This window comes from Glandiceps talaboti, chromosome 1, assembly GCF_964340395.1.
Source record: "Glandiceps talaboti chromosome 1, keGlaTala1.1, whole genome shotgun sequence".
NCBI classification, from domain to species: domain Eukaryota; kingdom Metazoa; phylum Hemichordata; class Enteropneusta; family Spengelidae; genus Glandiceps; species Glandiceps talaboti.
The window spans coordinates 24,027,954-24,047,230 of NC_135549.1; the positions used below are offsets into that span (position 1 = coordinate 24,027,954).

The 19,277-nt window shown below is 37.2% G+C and overlaps 1 protein-coding gene across 1 annotated transcript; it reads left to right on the top strand.

The window, feature by feature from the left end:
• Positions 1-317: 317 nt before the first annotated feature.
• On the top strand, positions 318-12,663 carry LOC144453541 (E3 ubiquitin-protein ligase MARCHF1-like). The gene is made up of 4 exons (XM_078144857.1): positions 318-756; positions 8,998-9,250; positions 9,676-9,818; positions 10,441-12,663. Exons 1-4 carry the CDS (start codon positions 691-693, stop codon positions 10,741-10,743), a joined length of 765 nt encoding a protein of 254 aa, XP_078000983.1. The 5' UTR covers positions 318-690; the 3' UTR covers positions 10,744-12,663.
• Positions 12,664-19,277: the final 6,614 nt, after the last annotated feature.

A 19,277-nucleotide genomic window follows, 5' to 3' on the forward strand; every position in this document is an offset into this window, starting at 1 on the left:
ACTGATACACGATTAATAGGTTGTCTGCTAGGCTAAGTTCTTGAGGTGGAAATTCAAAAGTAAATTTCACAAATCACCTCATCTATATAAGTCTACCAAATTTGTTTTTGCTGTGTATTACTAACTGTAATCTAATTTAACCGAACGCACATACCATACCGTGCCATGTACGATGTTCCCGTCTTTTGTTGCCACGCCTATTGAATGACGTCACTGGTCATTTTATTCTCCGAGCTGAGGGAACTTCTATTGTAAGTGGTTTTATTGAAAAGCGCTGACCCGTCCATTGCCGTTTTTGGTATGCGTCGTAGGCTCGTCCCATTTAGTTTGCAAATGTTCTTACACTTTTGCGGAAAGAGGACTCCTGATACTGTGTACGATTACACCATCGAAGTCAACACGTGAGACTCGAGCGAGGCTGGGTCTCAAAAGACAACGTGTTATATGTTATCAGCACTGAGATAGACGGGAAGGATATATTTATACCAGTTCTGTAGACCACAACCTGCCCCGTGTACTAAGACAACAACGTTTAACGCGGCGCTGTGACAAAAGGGAAAGTGGGCAAGCTGTACCCTAACATGGCCTGGCGGTAATATGCGATACCACGCTCCCGTTCTACTCGAAATACCCTTCGATTCCGAAATTTTGAGTTTCCTACGCTGAGAGGTCGTCCCAACTACCAAAGACATGGCGGTGCTAAATTCCCAGAAATCGAACGACGGTACAACGGCAAACTCGGTACAAATGTCTCAGGTAAGCACTCGTTAATCCATTTCCCGTATCAGTTAGAGACCCTTAACCCGAATATCTTTCCAATCGCCTTTTTTATTGTATCACGTTATGAGGTTCTCCCAGGAATGATTTCGCTGTCACATACCGTTATCGACAGATGACACTTTCACCTCTATCGAATGGTATTTATGTGTGACAGGTTGAACGGCGCATGGATGCCGTAAACTCGCAATCTGTGGAGTGATAAAAGTAATTGTAAATACCGCTCGTTATTTATCATTCGTGCGATATGCGATAGTAATTGATAAAACAGTGCTGTTGTCATGATATGAAGGCATATCTGTGTCAACGGCGGTAACATCAACATCAGTAGGCCGAGGTCTAGTCTCATAAAGATAGTGATAGTATACCATGTATACGGTCTGCGTACTGATACAGCAATTAAAATACACGATGTCAAGCTCGCTGACTTTTTTTTTCCACGTTATATAGATAGACTCCATTACAAGGACGCCAAAACGACAACGCATTCGTGAAGTGTAAACATATTCTTGTCTCACGTATACAGCTGGCAAACCAGCCACCAAAACAAACCTTTGCCATGTTAATTTGACTGCAATGTACACATAGAGTGGCGATTTGAATGATACAAGGTCACCTGAGGGCAGGGTACAACTAACGTATCTGAACGTGCTAAAAGTGAGAAGTAACAAAGAATCCGCCACAGGACGCAGTCCATTGTTAGAAATCCCTAACCTTTCACGGCTTCTGATGTGACATAATTGAAGAGAATGCCAAATCAGCAATCTCCAATGAGATCGAATTTCCTATAATAACGCTGAAAATGTGACTTTGTCCCCGGAGACTTAATGATCCTCGTAGGATTCTGCTTTACGTGCATGTCACATATAAAATCGTTGTTTTATCCTAAAAGCCCGTTTCTATGGTAAAATAGGCATCCATGGGAAATGGATAATTTCAAATATTGTAAGCAAGCTATATTATCTAAATTGGATTCATTTCGTTACGACATGTTCGTTTATTTCAATCATTTTTTTGGCTGAGGGGGACATATATACAACCAGAAGCACTCGATTAAAAAATGGCTTGTGTTATTCTTATTCGCTGGTACCACAGTCCACCATGATAATGAATAATGCAAGGTCACGACCTTTGTTCATTACACATTGACTACAAACTAAAGAAAGTGGGTCAGCTTTTATATTTACAACACGTCAAATGGGTCTGCAATAAAAAAAATGGACTGTATGTGGTGTAACTCACAAAAGATAACTACTGTGCTGAGATGCATATCATATAGAGGGCACTTTTCATTTTGCTTCCAGGACAATATGTTGTTTTGTGTTTGCTGTACATGTGGGAATGATAACCTTGGCCCCTAAAAATCTTGGTACATACATATGTATACCAAAGGCTATTGCACAATAGACACTATACAATATCGTTTGACATTTAACTCAGACATTGTTTATCTAATTAAATCATAGTAAATTAGGACACAGCGATTCCTGCATAGCTTCGAAATTGAAATGCTGTTTACCCCTCGATCTGTGCCCTAACGTGACAACGTGAGCTGTGTATACTTCCCTAATTGTAAGGTATACCTTGAGCCATCTATTTGTTAAATTCGTCGTGTACATAATACATTTATAGAACCATTGTGCTAAAACTTGTCAGCGTATGCATCTATCAATTGCAAGGCGCTCGGTTTTATACTTAAAGTCATTCATTTTTCTCTATACTAGTATTACCCAGTAATTTACTGTTTACATCACACAATTAGTCATTTCAAAACACTGTGTGCTCTCAAAATCAATAATACAATTACGAATTTCAATCGGCCATAATAGGTACTTTCAGGGGTAGATCAACTCAGTCACACACACACACACACACACACACACACACACACACACACACATACATAACAATATTGATATAATAACTAGATTAAAACTGAATGCCTCCTGTAAGAGCAAGACCATAGATTTTTGGTCGTACATACATTGTTGGAATGCAAGATTCTGAACTATACAGGTATTATACATGATGTACCCCTTCATGGGAAAATTAAATATATGAAATTTGGAGCTTGCCTAGTTAACATATTGCCCAATTATCGAAAAATCATTAATTATGCAAATTATTCATTAACACTATAAGCCACATCAACAACCTATATATGACAAAGGAGTTTTGTTATTGTTAATGCATAATCTAATTATATTCAATTTGAAATGTGCATTCTTTAGGTATAGCCCAATTTTGATGTTTACCAATATCTAATCAGTTCATATGATTAGGATACGGAAGATACCTACTAAGTTTCAGTAGAATAGGTGCAGTAGTTTTTAAGATATGTCCACAGACAGCTAGATCTAGACAGACAGACAGACAGACAGACAGACAGACAGACAGACAGACACATACACACACACACACAGACAAAAACCATAAAATAAACTTCCCTTACGGGAGGTAAAAAGGAATATTCCAAGCGCTGTCCACAATTTCATGCCCTCGCCTTGAAAAACAAACCGTGCCTGTGTTTTGGTTAACTTTACTGGTTAGTACACTTTGCCAATTTCCCTGAATACAAGAATAGTATTCTTATCACGCAAACTTCTTTTCACTGTTTGTTCGGTAAATCATTCACGTAACTTAGTGACTACAATTATAGTTTGAAGTAGTATGTATGTGGAAACGGCCATCGAGGGTCAAAGGTTGTCCCACTCCCCGGCTGTATAACAGTATGTTTGCCTGTGTATATCTTGCTAGATTGAAGACACTCTTCCTCTGTCTAGTCTGTCCTCTGCCACTATAATATCGCTGTCTGTTTGCCTCCAACCCCGCCTTCCCCCCTCTGTCTGTCTGTCTGCCTGTCAGTCTGTCTGTCTGTCTGTCTCTTTCTCTCTCTCTCTCTCTCTCTCTCTCTCTCTCTCTCTCTCTCTCTCTCTCTCTCTCTCTCTCTCTCTCTCTCTCTCTCTCTCTCATCAGTCACCTGTTCAATACTAGATACTCGTAATTGACATGTTAATTGCTTGATATCGTAACTACCCAAAAGGGATCACCTTAGCGGAAAATAAATTAAAAGTAATTAATCTCACACGACTTAGAAACTGTGCATGCATCATTTATCTATGCACAGACTATGACTGCTGTATCTGATATATTTAGAATTGCCAAGTAAGCCTTACTGTTTACTGTCTTAGCTGTCATTTTGATCTCTGGCACGTCAGATTAATAACGCTATCACGTTTGTTGGACGCGTTCCCCAAAGGATTCTAGGTCTACCATTAACCCCGGTAACAGACCTCGAAACTTAGTACTACTACTCCGTTTCTCTGTCTCTATACCTTTGGTATCCTAAACCGATACCAGGTCCTGTCTGTCATTTTCGAGAATCAACAGTATATCATTGACAATCAAAGTGGGCCAGGGAGGAAAGTTTCTGTCAAACCTAGTTCTAATGAATTTGAGCTGATGTTAAAATTTAATTTTTGTATGTTATTGTATCATTTGTAAACAAACGGTAAACACAAGCAATCAACCTATTTATGTTCGGTGATGTTTCAATATAATCGGAAAACGATATACGCATGTGCAGACTGGACGTGACGTAGTAAGTACTCGTCTTTACCGTTTGCTTACAAATCACTTCTCTGTCGAGTGCCGTAACGAATCCCCCCCCCTTTTTTTTTTAAAAAGTTGTTTGTCTATTATTACAACACGGACGTGGTCTTTGTTTTTCTCATTGCTTTTCAGTTGAAAAATATAGTAACGTTTCTATGAATTGCAAATCCAAATACGTTATTACCCTATTTTTCATCATTGCATTACTATAACCGTTATGAGATACAGTTCGTAAAAATATAGGTGTATGCATTAATAACTGGTCCCCTAGTTACATTAACGTTAACTTAGTAAAAATCCAAATTTATAGATGCCACATTATGACGCCACTCGTAATATGTTATATAAATGGAAATAACATGATATGTACTAATAGATGATGAAAACTGAAAGTCATTGTTTTATCTCTGTATGGATGAAGATTTAGACGTTTCCGCGTCTCTGAAAATGCTATAAAGTTTCACATCGTCGTAAACCACAGCCTCTTTTACGGCACCGTCATTGCTCTGGCTTGTGAGAATGAAGTTTCAAGTAATTTCCCTTAAAGTTACTCCTATACAGCTAACGACAATAGTCACTATTTAGCTTCATTCAAAATCTTTATCAAATTTCATCGGAGTAAAAGTTTATGTAACAACTTATGTCTCAATTACTTTTCACTAAATCTAATCCCTGAAGCGATTTTCCTTTTACCTCTCTGTCATAATTTTTCTTTCAGTCCACTAAAACGTACCCTAATTGAATTATAAACTATACTCGACGATCATAATCAACTTTACTTTGTTTATATGAACGTTAAACGCAATGATGAATCAAATGTCCAATGTATCAATCAATCAATCCATCCGGGAATTTCTAAAGCGCCAATTTCCACTACGATGTAGAATTCAGAGGCGCTCGCTGTACGGTTAGAATGCTCTGCAGAATAGATATGTCGGTTTGTGTTGTATATATTTCCAATGGCTGTGCATTCCATCATATATCTGGGAGTGCAGCACGTGAGAACGCACATCCGCCATAGACAACAGTTTGTAGGGTTCGTGCAATACACATTTGACAGTTGATCAGAGTCTGCTGGGAGTGGGCTTCAAGTGAATTATGTCAGATATTTAGGTTTGCGATAGTCCACTCAGAGATTTACAAGTGATCAATAACATGATTCTATCCCAGTGGAGCTCTTATGTATTGACGAAACGCAAGTAAATATTAACCCTTTCAAAACCAATATGATCCATCCTTTTTCTTGATCAGCGCTCGGTGGACACTGTCGTAATTGATCAACCAGTTACGTGACATGTCTAAATGTAATTTCCTGCTTGCGAGTAAAATGTTTATATTTGTAGTGAAGTTCGTTTGAAATGAACAAATGAAATTGACAAGATACTGACATGTGAAATTGACATGGTCACCTTGGGCAAATTGTCGATAAGTGAAAAAGCAGACAGCTGTAATAAAGACTAAAAGTGTTCCAAGTCAGAAGTTGTTGTTTTCAAGCTTGAGAGATCTTGAAAAGCGGGAAGGGATCGTCTGATTGATTGATGGATGGATGGGAGTTAAATTTATGGCACCGGACATAAAATGCTAGTTTATTAACAGGAATCTATTGATTGTACTCAAGAATACAGCAGAGCTTTTGCGATCTTCAATATTGACCTGTGTACATAAAAGTTGTCAAACCCTATAGCTAGTATCCGGCGATGTTTGAGGAGAGCTCTCAGACTGAAAACGTTAACCATGGATATTATCCAAACATTGTGATTGGGCTTACACTATTATACGGTTCACTAAATGATATGAAAAACAATATATGTATGCGCCGTTCCGCTAAATACACGATACCAGTACAGTGTGCCCCACTATGGTACACGAAGCCTTGTAGTCACACATTCTTTGTATAACTCCTTGTCAATGCCATGTTCTAAACACAATAATTCACTTTGTTAGCACCCACAGTTAAAAGTTGTTCGCGCTAACCCAATACTCATTTCCGAAGATTAATGAGAACATGCACTGAAGCGTGTTTTAAGTACAACTATTTCGTTGACAATGGCAAAAAAAAGTAGCGTGCAAATTTTTGTTATTATTATACAAGTTGTTCAGAGGGTTTACAATTTGACCGTATTATTGAGGACATACGTGTGTATGGCTAGGCGTACTCGAATGAATAACGACCGAAATTGCACACTCGCGGAGCAGCAGTTTTAACAAGCTATCAACGTGATATATGATGATACGGAAGTCTGTCGATTCGACTTTATATAACGCAGATGTGTTTTGTGAAATATTACATAGAGGCTAGTTGGTAAAACATATGCAATCCGGTTGCTCTCGTCTGACCTTACAATACTAGCGTCATTTATTACCTACGTGTCAGTTGTGAAGAGCCCATTAAGTTTTTTCCTTTACACCAAACTTTGTCCTTCACCAGTATTCCTCGAGCAAAAGGCTGTATACGTGTCTTAGCTTTGTTTGTTTGTTTTGAATGTAAGTATGTGACGCTGTCAAAAATAGCGACGGCTCGAGAATTCAAGACAATATACGCACGTATTTGTCTTTGGTATACAAAGGAGCCCGCTATCAAGTCTCGAGATGTACGAGAATACGAGACTGCAACGATAGTTGCACCGCCTTTAAAATTTATTCAGATACGTAAATCGCATGAATTGAATGAACGTGTTTATGTTTCAAAAGCTTTGAAATGGAATAATAATCTACGATTTCATAATTTATATCTTTCATGTATCCATGGTAATTTTAACAAAATCTCTGCGGTTTCTATTCAGTGCTTGGTCCTTTTGGAAATTAACCTAACAGCATGCATGTCAGCAATACAGTGCCAAATCTCTTGAAGTTCTTCTCTCTTTTTTTACGAACAATCAACGCAACAGGGTGCCCCAGTGTATAATCCATGATAATCGCATGTGCGTAATTCTTCGTACGCACGCCATATATATGATATTCATATTTATAACTCCATGCCTAGCTATTCAAAACATCTCCATCAATAATAATTGGCAGTCCTGAATGGCCAACATGCCAGAACTATCTTTGTTAACAAAATGTGAAATATTCCCTTTTTAATCGTCATGTCGGTGGCCGTTCAAAGCAAAGAGTTTTCAGGATGTGTCGATTAAACTCGGCTTCTTTGATATTTTGTAGTGACGGTTTATAGCATACGTAGACTATATTTTTTTGAACGATAGCGAAAATTCAGGAAATCAAAATGTCAGTTAGGATAGCGGAATAGTGTAGCAGCGATAGTTGTTCCAAGTCTAAATGTAGACTAGTGACGATTCGACCCAATTCCACTTCCACTACGTTAAACCAAATAACACAAATAAAAATATTTAAATATCACCTTCTGTAGAAACAGCTAAATATTTTATGTCTTCCCAGACCCGCATGTAAAAACAAACACTTTAGAAGTCTTTGTTTTGCACTGAATTTATAAACTTATAAGGAGGAAAACGTGCTAGTCATTTCATACAGTTTGAGCGATCGGAGCTCTCGGCTATTATGTGAGCTTAAATAACTCGGAGTGAGCCGTGGCAGAGATGACAGTCAGACAGGAAACGGTAAGCGCCTTTCCATGTTCGATGAATATAGTGGGTAAACAAGCCTTGTTAGCGAACATTTACCGATAATTCGAGACGAATTCGAAGTGTCTGTCATATACGGTAAATTGCATCACGTCGTTGCTCAACGCATTTAGTGAAAATCGACAGACAATAGTTTATCGACTGTTTGGGGGTATTAAGTCGTACATTTACTTTTAAATTTCACCGCGAGTGTCAGTGTGATTAATCAGTGGCTTTTTTAGCCATCACAAAAATTGGATTACGTGTTATTAGAACATCCCAAGTTGCTAGAATTAGCTATTAGACTTCAGCTTGTGTAAGTGGAAACTGAAATGTTGAGGGTCTCGGCTGACTGGGTATTGTGTACTTTTTTCTAGTGGATTTTAGGTAGTCCATTGATTATTAATTGACTCGGGAGTTTTTCCCCGATCGATGACACATGACATGTACAGACTTGATAGATTGCCTGAGTTGAGATTAACATCGATACAGAATGTATGCAAACGTTGATTTTTAGTTAAATTCCATATCATACTATTCGTAATAACGTGTTGCCAGTGGTTGGGTTCCCTTTCATATGGAAGGTGTTAACTTGATTTACTTTACAATTTAATGTTTTGAAATATTTTCAATCGTAGTGCTGACCCAATTTCATATAAAGTATCAGAATTGGGGTTGTAAGCTGCACTCAAAATTGCAGTCGCCTGGAACCCAGTTGTGTGGAGATTTGTCTCGCCTTTTTTTCTCACTTTTATCAAAACCCCCACACGACTTCATTCGAGGGTAAACTGTAGTTAAACTCTAAATAGAGCTAATCGAAGAGTAAACATGCCACAAATCTAATTTTGTTAGTTGCATGTTCTGATATGGAAATTTTCCACAAAAGGAAAAGTCGACATTATAAAGCTACACGTTATATGTGATGTCGTCAAGACCAATTGTCGAAACGTTCGATTATATTAGACCTAAGTATTCCTTTCGAGATCGCCAATACGTTAAAATAACTCTTTCCGCCTTCCTTTTCATTCAGATAAATGTTATACACGACGATCATGGTGCCAAAAATGAACAGTCGGCGGCGGAAGGAGTCAATGTCACCAAAGATAACAGCCGAAAAAAGACAACTGACAGGTTGGATGTGAGCAGTATGCGGGGAACCAAAGGCAGAGCCAGTAAATTTAGGGACAGAACTTACTCATCTAAATCAGATGCATCAAGCATGTCGATGCGAGACATCTGTCGAATATGCCATCTTGATGCCAATGTCGATGAAGAGAAAACTGGTGAGTATAGCGCCACCGTGCTATTGAAGTGCTAAAAGGAAACTACCTTCGTTTAATTGATATAACGATCACTGAACGGAGACTGTATACACGATGTGTAATCTCAGTTTGATATAACTTACTCTCTCAAGGCAGTGGGATGTGGAGTGGGGGTTGTGGATATATGTAGCTTCGACTTTAAAAGAAAACAATTCAAAAATACAAAAATGACAAAGGTAGACAAATAATATGCAACAAACTATGCATAGCCAGATAGACAGGCATGTCCGTTTACAGTTTACAAATCCTGGTTTCACTAAGTTCTAACACACAATTAATTAGCCCCAAGGTGCATGACAATTAATGTAGAATCCTGGTGTTCGTGTTACGTTTCTCCTTTTGTTGTATAATTATCAACCCTTGTGCTTACTTTTGTCTTTTCCTAGAGTTGATTTTCCCGTGTGCATGTCGGTATGCCGGAGTTCATCAATATTGCATTTACAAGTGGGCCTTGAAGATGAAATCAAACATTTGTGAAATATGCGAGAAAAGGTTTGATGCTAAATATGTGCCAGAGATACCACAACCAGTAAGTGTTATTAAAATCAAACCGTATAAATAATTATTTACATATTAGTTATTATGTATGTATGTATGTATGTATGTATGTATGTATGTATGTATGTATGTATGTATGTATGTATGTATGTATGTATGTATGTATGTATGTATGTATGTATGTATGTATGTATGTATGTATGTATGTATGTATATGTGTGTGTGTGTGTGGATGGATGGATGGATGGATGTATGTATGTATGTATGTATGTATGTATGTATGTATGTATGTATGTATGAATATGTGTGTGTGTTTGTTTGTGTGTGTTTGTTTGTGTGTGTGTGTCTGTATGTATGTATGTATGTATGTATGTATGTATGTATGTATGTATGAATGCATGTATGTATGTATGTATGTATGTATGTATGTATGTATGAATATGTGTGTGTGTTTGTTTGTGTGTGTTTGTTTGTGTGTGTGTGTCTGTATGTATGTATGTATGTATGTATGTATGTATGTATGTATGTATGTATGTATGTGTACGGACGGACGGACGGACCTTTAAGTAGTCTAAGACTAACTTACCAGTTTAAAGATGGAATTACAAATAGTTAAATATGTTTTGCCTTATTTTGTGGTTGTTTTCTTTCAGTGTATCAATTGGAATTTCGTACCTTCATACACAAGACGAAGGACAATCATAGCTGTAATTGTGATGGTATTTCTAGTGGCAATCACCTGCATTACGTCGTACCTACTTGCCAATACTCTCAAGAAGAATACAAAAGGCATTTCCGATTCTGTGCACATCGTGTGGCCGCTTATTGCAGTTGTTGCTATTTGTGGCATGGGATTTATTTGTTTCGTCACCTGGTTTATGTTCTTCCTGTGTGAAACATTCAAGGTATACCATTCCGCGTCTTCGAAACACAGAAAACGGATCCAACAAGCATGAGAACCGAATTGTCAGAGCCCATGACGTAATCAACCCAATCTGTGACGTACATGTACCTCACACGAACCATTGCATTATTTCACACTCAGAGAATATTTTTCACATGAACTTTACATCCAGTCCAAAATAAATCAGTACTGTTTGGTCGAGAACTACATTTTCTAACGGCTTTACGGTAGTCCTCTTTAAATAAATATCAACTCATGACGTCACTTTAGTTAAACTTTTGATAAAATATGGTGAAGAGGCCCTGGTACGTCGGAAATGTTCCTGGTGGCCGACAGTGTCGAAGTCATAATGAGCGCGTAACGAGTTTTTGAACTGATGCGGGTCGTCAGTACTGCCTACGCACCATTTCGTGCCAATAATAGTCACCATGAGTATGTTTGCCAGCATGTATTGTCAGTATATATGACATATGCGTACATGAACATACATACATGTATGCTGTATAAACGCAAACACAAACGTTATATAATGTTCCAAGAAATGTACTATTAAAATGTATATATTATAAACCTAATCACGATAACGACTACATATTAACAAGAACGGGTTTTTACATTTTCTTGTACATATTTTTTTTTTTTGTAAAACAGACTTTTTGCATTCGTGGGGAAAATTAAAAATGTTACATGTTTACTCATATAACAAGGATAGCAGTATTCCAATAATGGACATCATCCTGTTATAAGCTTAGGGAGCCTTCAATAATTACAGAGGGTGTCATATTTTACAAATCGGTTCGGGGAGGGGTGGGGCCATATTTCAGAAAATAGTCTTAGAAGAGGGACACATTTTACTTGTACTCACAACATTGAACCACTATTTTGGCGTCCCACTGGTTTCTCACCCCTTTGTTACCACGTTTAAAAGGTATATCAAGTCGCTGTTGACGACCATAGCATGCACTGAATCAATTGTTAGTTGTTGTGGTGTGGCGGAGTGTTAACCTCAGTCCCGACAATGTTGTTAGTACACCCATCTAGTTTTTTTGGACTTCTGGACTTAAGCTCTGCCACCGATTAAATCAAAGCAAGGCAATACAATAATGCAGTGTCTCCACACAAAGTCACCTTAGGCAAAATGCCTTTGCCTTTAAAAATTATCGACGGTGATGGCGTGCGGCGGTGGTATCAAGTCCTTACCATTGATTTTGCATGGGGATGTGTGTCCATTTTCACGTCTGCCGGCATTTTACCGATGTTTAAAAAAAACACAAAAACAACCACTTGAACAGAGAAAGGGTCATGTTTTAGAGAAAGGAAATTGGAATAGGACTATGTTTTCAAAACAGAATCGGGTGACGAGCGGGCACATTTTACGCAACAGATTGATTTCTCCCCACTCTCCTCCTTATAGTTAATGAAGGCTACCTAGGTGGATGTATTGCTAATTTATACTCAGGTACTAACACTACAAGATTGTATATTCAGGACTAATGTCTAATATTTGACAGTAAAAATTGACAGTAGGACAGCACCAGCCTATTTTTGCTGGTTATACTGGGGGTCATGGGTTGACCTTTATGAGTAGGATCATAATATAATCTAAAAAATAGCAAGGGATGATGCTTATTTCTCTTAGGTCACTTTTTTTTCTTTTTTTTTGTTTCTGTTTTTAATGGGGTGTGTGGGCATATTGACTGAGGTGTCACTGCAATGTGTTCTTGTTTCTGTAAATGCATGCCTATTGCGCGAACGCTGGGCATGTGTTTGCTGTGTGCAATTTAGATGTATATTCGGCTGCCAAGAAAAAAATGTATGGATTTGTTTAGCTATAAAGCTCAGACGAGAAAACCCCTTCGAAGCTCGCAACATTTCTGTCAAGATATTCAGTACTTTAATTTGGCGCTAAATGTGAGGCATGTAATTGTTACTGTCATTTATAGAATATCGATTGTTGTTGTTGTTGTTGTTGTTGTTGTTGTTGTTGTTGTTATTATTATTATTGTTGTTTTTGATCATTGGAACTCCTCAATTATCAATTTGGATCTATGTGATAAATAAATAAAAAAAATGGCTTCCAAATTATGTTTTCCAAAATCATCAATTTGACTCGTAAAATCGAGCTAGCTAGAAGTGACATTTATAAGCTTCACATGCGTGCTAGTGGAAAGTCTGTCCTAGGACAGCGAAGCTCAAAAACGCAACTCCATATATTGGCTCTTCTCTCAAGCAATTATTACGTATTTTGTAGGATCACCATAGCAACCGCTTTCCATATAGTAATACGTCTAGTGATAATTTAACTTTATATTTGCATTCTTGACTGCGAAGCAGCTGCCGTTCGCTAGACATTAAAATTGTCTTCATTTCCGTTGTTGCATGTTCCATTCGATCACGATGATATATCACACGTCTCATGCGCATGTCATAAGGTGAACTCTTCCAAGAACCTTTTTAACTTTTGTTATTTTCCAGGTTTTGTAAGTTGCTAGAGTATTGTATCTTGTCAATTAAGTCTATTTTTTGTGTGTTGAATCAATGCAAAGTTGTGCGAATATAGTGTAAAATAACTTTTAAAAATACATTTGTACAGCAGACTGCTTTTGATAGATAACTTCGTTTGTATTGAGTACATATACTTAGCTCGAATGTGAAACATTGCTAAATGCCACTAATTTAATTACTTTTTGGCTGAATAATTAATAAATAATTCATTCATATGTCACTGGTTGACATCTGTGTCATTTATAGTAACCTCTCCAGATAATATTTTGAATCTTTTAAATGCAATCGATGCCAATACACGCAAATGTACATGTATATGAATATGTACTTCTACTACTCAATTAGCATTTATTGTTTTCATAATAATTTCGTAATTTCGATAGGATCATAGGTCTCAAGGCTTCCCCGTTACTTTAATTCAAAGTTCAATGAGCAAGGTCAAGTTCAAACATTAATCACTCATATTTTCGTAACGAAATGAGAACCTTTGTAAATATCCTGTATGGTAAATTTGTATTGTATTGGTCCTTTGGATATTTTGTACTTAGAAACTATACCATGATTCCGAAATAAACTTGAAAGCACTAAAAATGAACCAGTATTGTGTTAAAACAGCAATGTGTTTAATTTCATGAGGAATGAAGAAATGTTTAGCTTGTTCAGTGTTTGTCTTACACCACTTACTTGTATAGATATTTCAGTTTATCTATACACAACAGATCTAGACTCTAGAGAGACGGGCTCTAGCAAATGTTCTGTCAATCAAATGGTGTGTACCTTCTTATATCATTTCTACTTGTATGTATGTATGTATGTATGTATGTATGTATGTATGTATGTATGTATGTATGTATGTATGTATGTATGTATGCATGTATGCATGTGTGTATGTATGTATGTATGTATGTATGTATGTATGTATGTATGTATGTATGTATGTGTGTGTGTGTGTGTGTATGTATGTATGTATGTATGTATGTATGTATGTATGTATGCATGTATGTATGTTCGTACAGACATACAGACAGACAAACAGACAGACAGACAGACAGACAGATAGAGGCAAATATAACATGTAATGGTACTCATTAACCTCGTGATCAATCATCTTTCAGTGCATGATCGCGACATAATTTTTTTTTATAAAGACAAATAATAAAACGCAATCTGTTGTGATATTCACAAGTTTTATTTTGTCCATTTTAGTCCTAAAATTGCAAGGTACCTGTGTCCGAAGCAGTAAAGTAGATTATCACAAAAAGGGGAAATGATGCTGAAAGCTATAATCAATTACTTTAGTGTTCTACTCATAGTGATCGTTAAGTTGCGGGTTCTCGTTGAATTTTATCAGTGTTTTATCTGCAATATATGGTTATGAATTAAACATTCTGTTTATAAGGTATATGGATGATATGTTAAATCGATTGAGTAGGTATCATCATAGTTTGATGGTATGGTGTGATAAGACCATGTGTTCATCAGACGACGGCGAATAAAATGAGAGTGTCACCGCTAGATCATGTCATGTTATTAATGTACGTCCAATTAGTCGAGGGAGTTTGTTTATGAGAGAGAGAGAGCGAGAGAGAGAGAGAGAGAGAGAGAGAGAGAGAGAGAGAGAGAGAGAGAGAGAGAGAGAGAGGGGGGAGGGAGAGAGGGAGGGGGAGAGAGGAGAGAGAAAGAAAGGGAGAGAGGGGAGAGGGAGGAAGGGAGGAAGGGAGAGAGAGGAAGGGGAGAGTGAGGGATGGAGGGAGGGAGGGGGATAGATAGAGAGTGTGTGTGTGTGCGTGGCAGCAGAAGGCAAGCAGGCAGACAGACACACAGATAGACAGACGGACATAAACACAAACAAACAAACAAACAAACAAACGAACAAACAAAAACGGGGAACAATGGAGCTAAGACACTGGAGCCCAAAATATTTCCCGGTTGTATTTTAGCTATGTAGTATGGTAACTTCGTGACTGTGCTATCACCAAACAGATTTCTTCACATACACTGTGACGATTGGTACGCCAATAAAGCCATTTGTCATGGACAACATAATGCCAGGTGTGGTCTTCCTGTGCGGCTGTTTTAATTAGCATATTTCGTGACACAAAATATATAGGATGAATTATTTCAAGAATAAAACCAGATATAACGAGAGATACAGATTACAGTATGAAGAGAGTGTTGCACCTTGATAAACTCTATTTCTATGATCTATTTCTTAGTTAAAATATATCTGCGATTTATATAGCTACCGGTTGCATGTTGAAACGTTCATCGTCCATATGGCGTCATGGCAATTAGCTGATTTATTCAATACTATGCAATCAGACATAGGCAGAGCTACAATGTATATCACATTTTACGCTTACAGTCGTTCTGCTGATTAATTAATGATGATCTATAAGTCGATTAATTGATAGATTGGCTGATACGATTGATTGGTAAATTAATTGATCAGGTGCATTATCTATTACTACACCAATATTTTATTTATTTTTTGAATTATCTATGTAGGTCAGTTGATTAGATAGATGGAGGCGTCGAAATAAACATATGAACCAAATTGTAGAAAATGACAGAAAATATTAAGATTAATCATGGATGAAGATTTAAGGATCCGTAGGAATCATGGAGATACGCTCATATGCAGATAGGTGACATTTAAAAGATACATACATACATACATACATACATACATACATACATACATACATACATACATACATACATACATACCGTACATACATACATACATACATACATGCATGCATGCATGCATGCATGCATACATACATGCATGCATGCATGTATCCACCCATCCATCCATCCATCCACCCACCCACCCACCCACCCACCTACCCACCCACACACATTCACACACACACACACACACATACATACATACATACATACATACATACATACATACATACATACATACATACATACATACATAAATAAATACATACATATAGCCAGAGACAGACAGACAGACAGACAGACAGACAGACAGACAGACAGACAGACAGACAGACAGACAGACAGACAGACAGACAGACAGACAGACAGACAGACAGACAGACAGATAGATAGATAGATAGATAGATAGATAGATAGATAGATAGATAGATAGATAGATAGATAGATAGATAGATAGATAGATAGATAGATAGATAGATAGATAGATAGATAGATAGATAGATAGATAGATAGATAGATAGATAGATAGATTGAATTGAATTGAATTGAAATTTATTTCACCAGAACCTATACAGTTTATACAGCTATTGAATAAATATATAGAAATGAAAGAGAGAGAAAAAAATACAACGTCTAGGGACAAAATAAAATTCTGGTGAGGACCAAGGACAGTAGTTCTTTCTGAACTAATCGAGGTCCAAGGCCCTGACTGACATGCTTAGTATAATGTATTGCTGGTTACACTGTTATAAAAATAAATATATACATAACAAATGTTCTTTATATACACATGCATCACACTCACTCATAGAAAAAATAGATAGATAGATAGATAGATAGATAGATAGATAGATAGATAGATAGATAGATAGATAGATAGATAGATAGATAGATAGATAGATAGATAGATAGATAGATAGATAGATAGATAGATAGATAGATAGATAGATAGATAGATAGATAGATAGATAGAGCGATTGACTCATCAATCTGCGAGCTCAAGATAATAAGAATGGTCTAATAGCATTGTTCTATTTATATTTGTACAATCTAACAAAGGGTAGATTACAACTGTGTTTTTTAATGACTAAAACTTCAAAACAAATTACTGACAGCATTAAGGACATAGTACAGAAGTGTACCCTCTCGAACAACAACCATAAACTTGTATACATCCCAAGATCTATCATTTACCTGATTATGTACCGAGAATTAAACAAAATACAGAAACATGTATTAGCATGGAACGTACAAAACTAAAGATTGAAATACATAAAGTGTAAGTAAGAGTTGTTTATCACTCAGCCGGAAGACGACGTACATGTACACTGTTTAACGACTGTCATATAGAGGTATCCTGGCCGCCTTAGTCGTAAATCAAAACTTCTATATAATGTGTTAAATTTCCCCCGGTGGTAGTTAGGTTTCTGTAAACGATGTATCTATATGTGTCTGGTAAAAACACCTGCAAAGATAGTGCAGTAGCAATGAAAAGGGATGGATGCTGCTGACAAGCCACGATTTGTGAGTCTTGTGTGATATTTCACACAGACACACTGGCGTTTCGGCGTTTGGCGAGGGATATTATGGAGGTCTAAACGACGCAGCAAATATACGTATAGTAGTTATGTTGTAAACTATTCTATTCTCGCCACTATATCTGTATCAGTTCGACATCTAGGTATGTTTATAATTTGTATCAAACCTTTCCTCCTGATTTTTTAAAAACAAATTTAAACAACAAAATGATTATCAGCAAACAAGGAAACACTGCAAAGTGACGTACTTGACTGATTTGGTAAATTGTTTGTCGAAAAAACTGGAAAAAAAGATTTTACTATCTAGACTACCTAAACAACTGTAACTCGTGACTGACAGTAACTGACTTATAAATTAATAGAGGTACTGATGACGGGTGGACAGACGGGGATTGAAGAACTGACTGGCTAGCAAGCTAGCTGGCTGGCTGGATGACTGCGTAACTAGATGACTGACTACCCAAGTAACTGAAAAAAGTAACTAACTAACTAACTAACTGACTGACTGACTGACTGACTGACTAACTAACTATGTACAACTAAGTAACTAACTAACTAACTAACTATCTAACTAACTAACAGACTGACTGACTGACTGACTGCCTGACTGACTGACTGACTGACTGCCTGGCTGACTGACTGACTGACTGACTGACTGACTGACTGACTGACTGACTGCCTGGCTGACTGACTGACTGACTGACTGACTGACTGACTGACTACCTGACTGACTGACTGACTGACTGGCTGACTGACTGACTGACTGACTGCCTGACTGACTGATTGACTGACTGACTGACTGACTGACAGACTGACTGACTTGCTGACTTGCGTACTAACTACGGACGGACGGACGGACGAAATAATTATAATTAAGAATCTACAGCCAGCTTAGAATTGGACAGATTGACCGATAAAAAGAACACATGAGTGACACATTTACAAACAACAAACAAACAAACAAACAAACAGACAAACAAACCCCAAAAGCTATATGCTATAATTTACCATTGTCTTGTATAGCAAGCAACGGACACGTATTATGTTCATTAATAGTGATTAATCTGACATACTGTGTGTTCTAAGGACTACGGGAACCAGCAGAGGTTGGGGGGGGGGGGTTGAGGAGAAAATATGGTGCTATACATGAAAGTAACAGTGACAAGTGGCTTCAGAGTCCATATATGAAAACTAGCTTTACAAATAGATATGGGCATCGCTAAGAGAAATCTCGCATTAGGCACTAAATAACCTATACTTGGAGGTACTTAGGGCAGAGATTATAGTGCATTTTACTTTATTTTAGTGCCATGCATTTACTGTAGCGAAAATTCTTCCCTTTCCGAATTTGACAATTACTTTTATAGAAATAGTTGCATTTAGTGGAAGAGAACAGACCCAACAGTAAAATCATTTAAGAGGTTGAGAACCAAAATGGCCCAATACATTTCCGCCTCAAAGTAAAAGAATTTAGTTTTCCGTATCCTACATTGAACTATTTATACATACCCTTAGATAGCAGGGCTTTTCCCTTCAATCTTGACTGAGAAATAGCACATCACCATATATATATAATGGTTGGTAGTGGGGGGGGGGGGGTGTGTGTGGGAGAGGATGTACTTCTATATCTGCTCACGTGAGCACTTGTTTGCAAATAATAACAAGCAGGAGGCCGTTTAAAGGCATGAAATATCAAACTTTACACATAATTGAAAGCCATCGAATATTTGGTTGTTGTCTTCAATACCTCAACTTTATTCTCAGTATATATTGTATGACTCTTTTCTACATCGTAAACCCTATATCATATACATGTATGTGTATATATATGTATATATATGTATATATG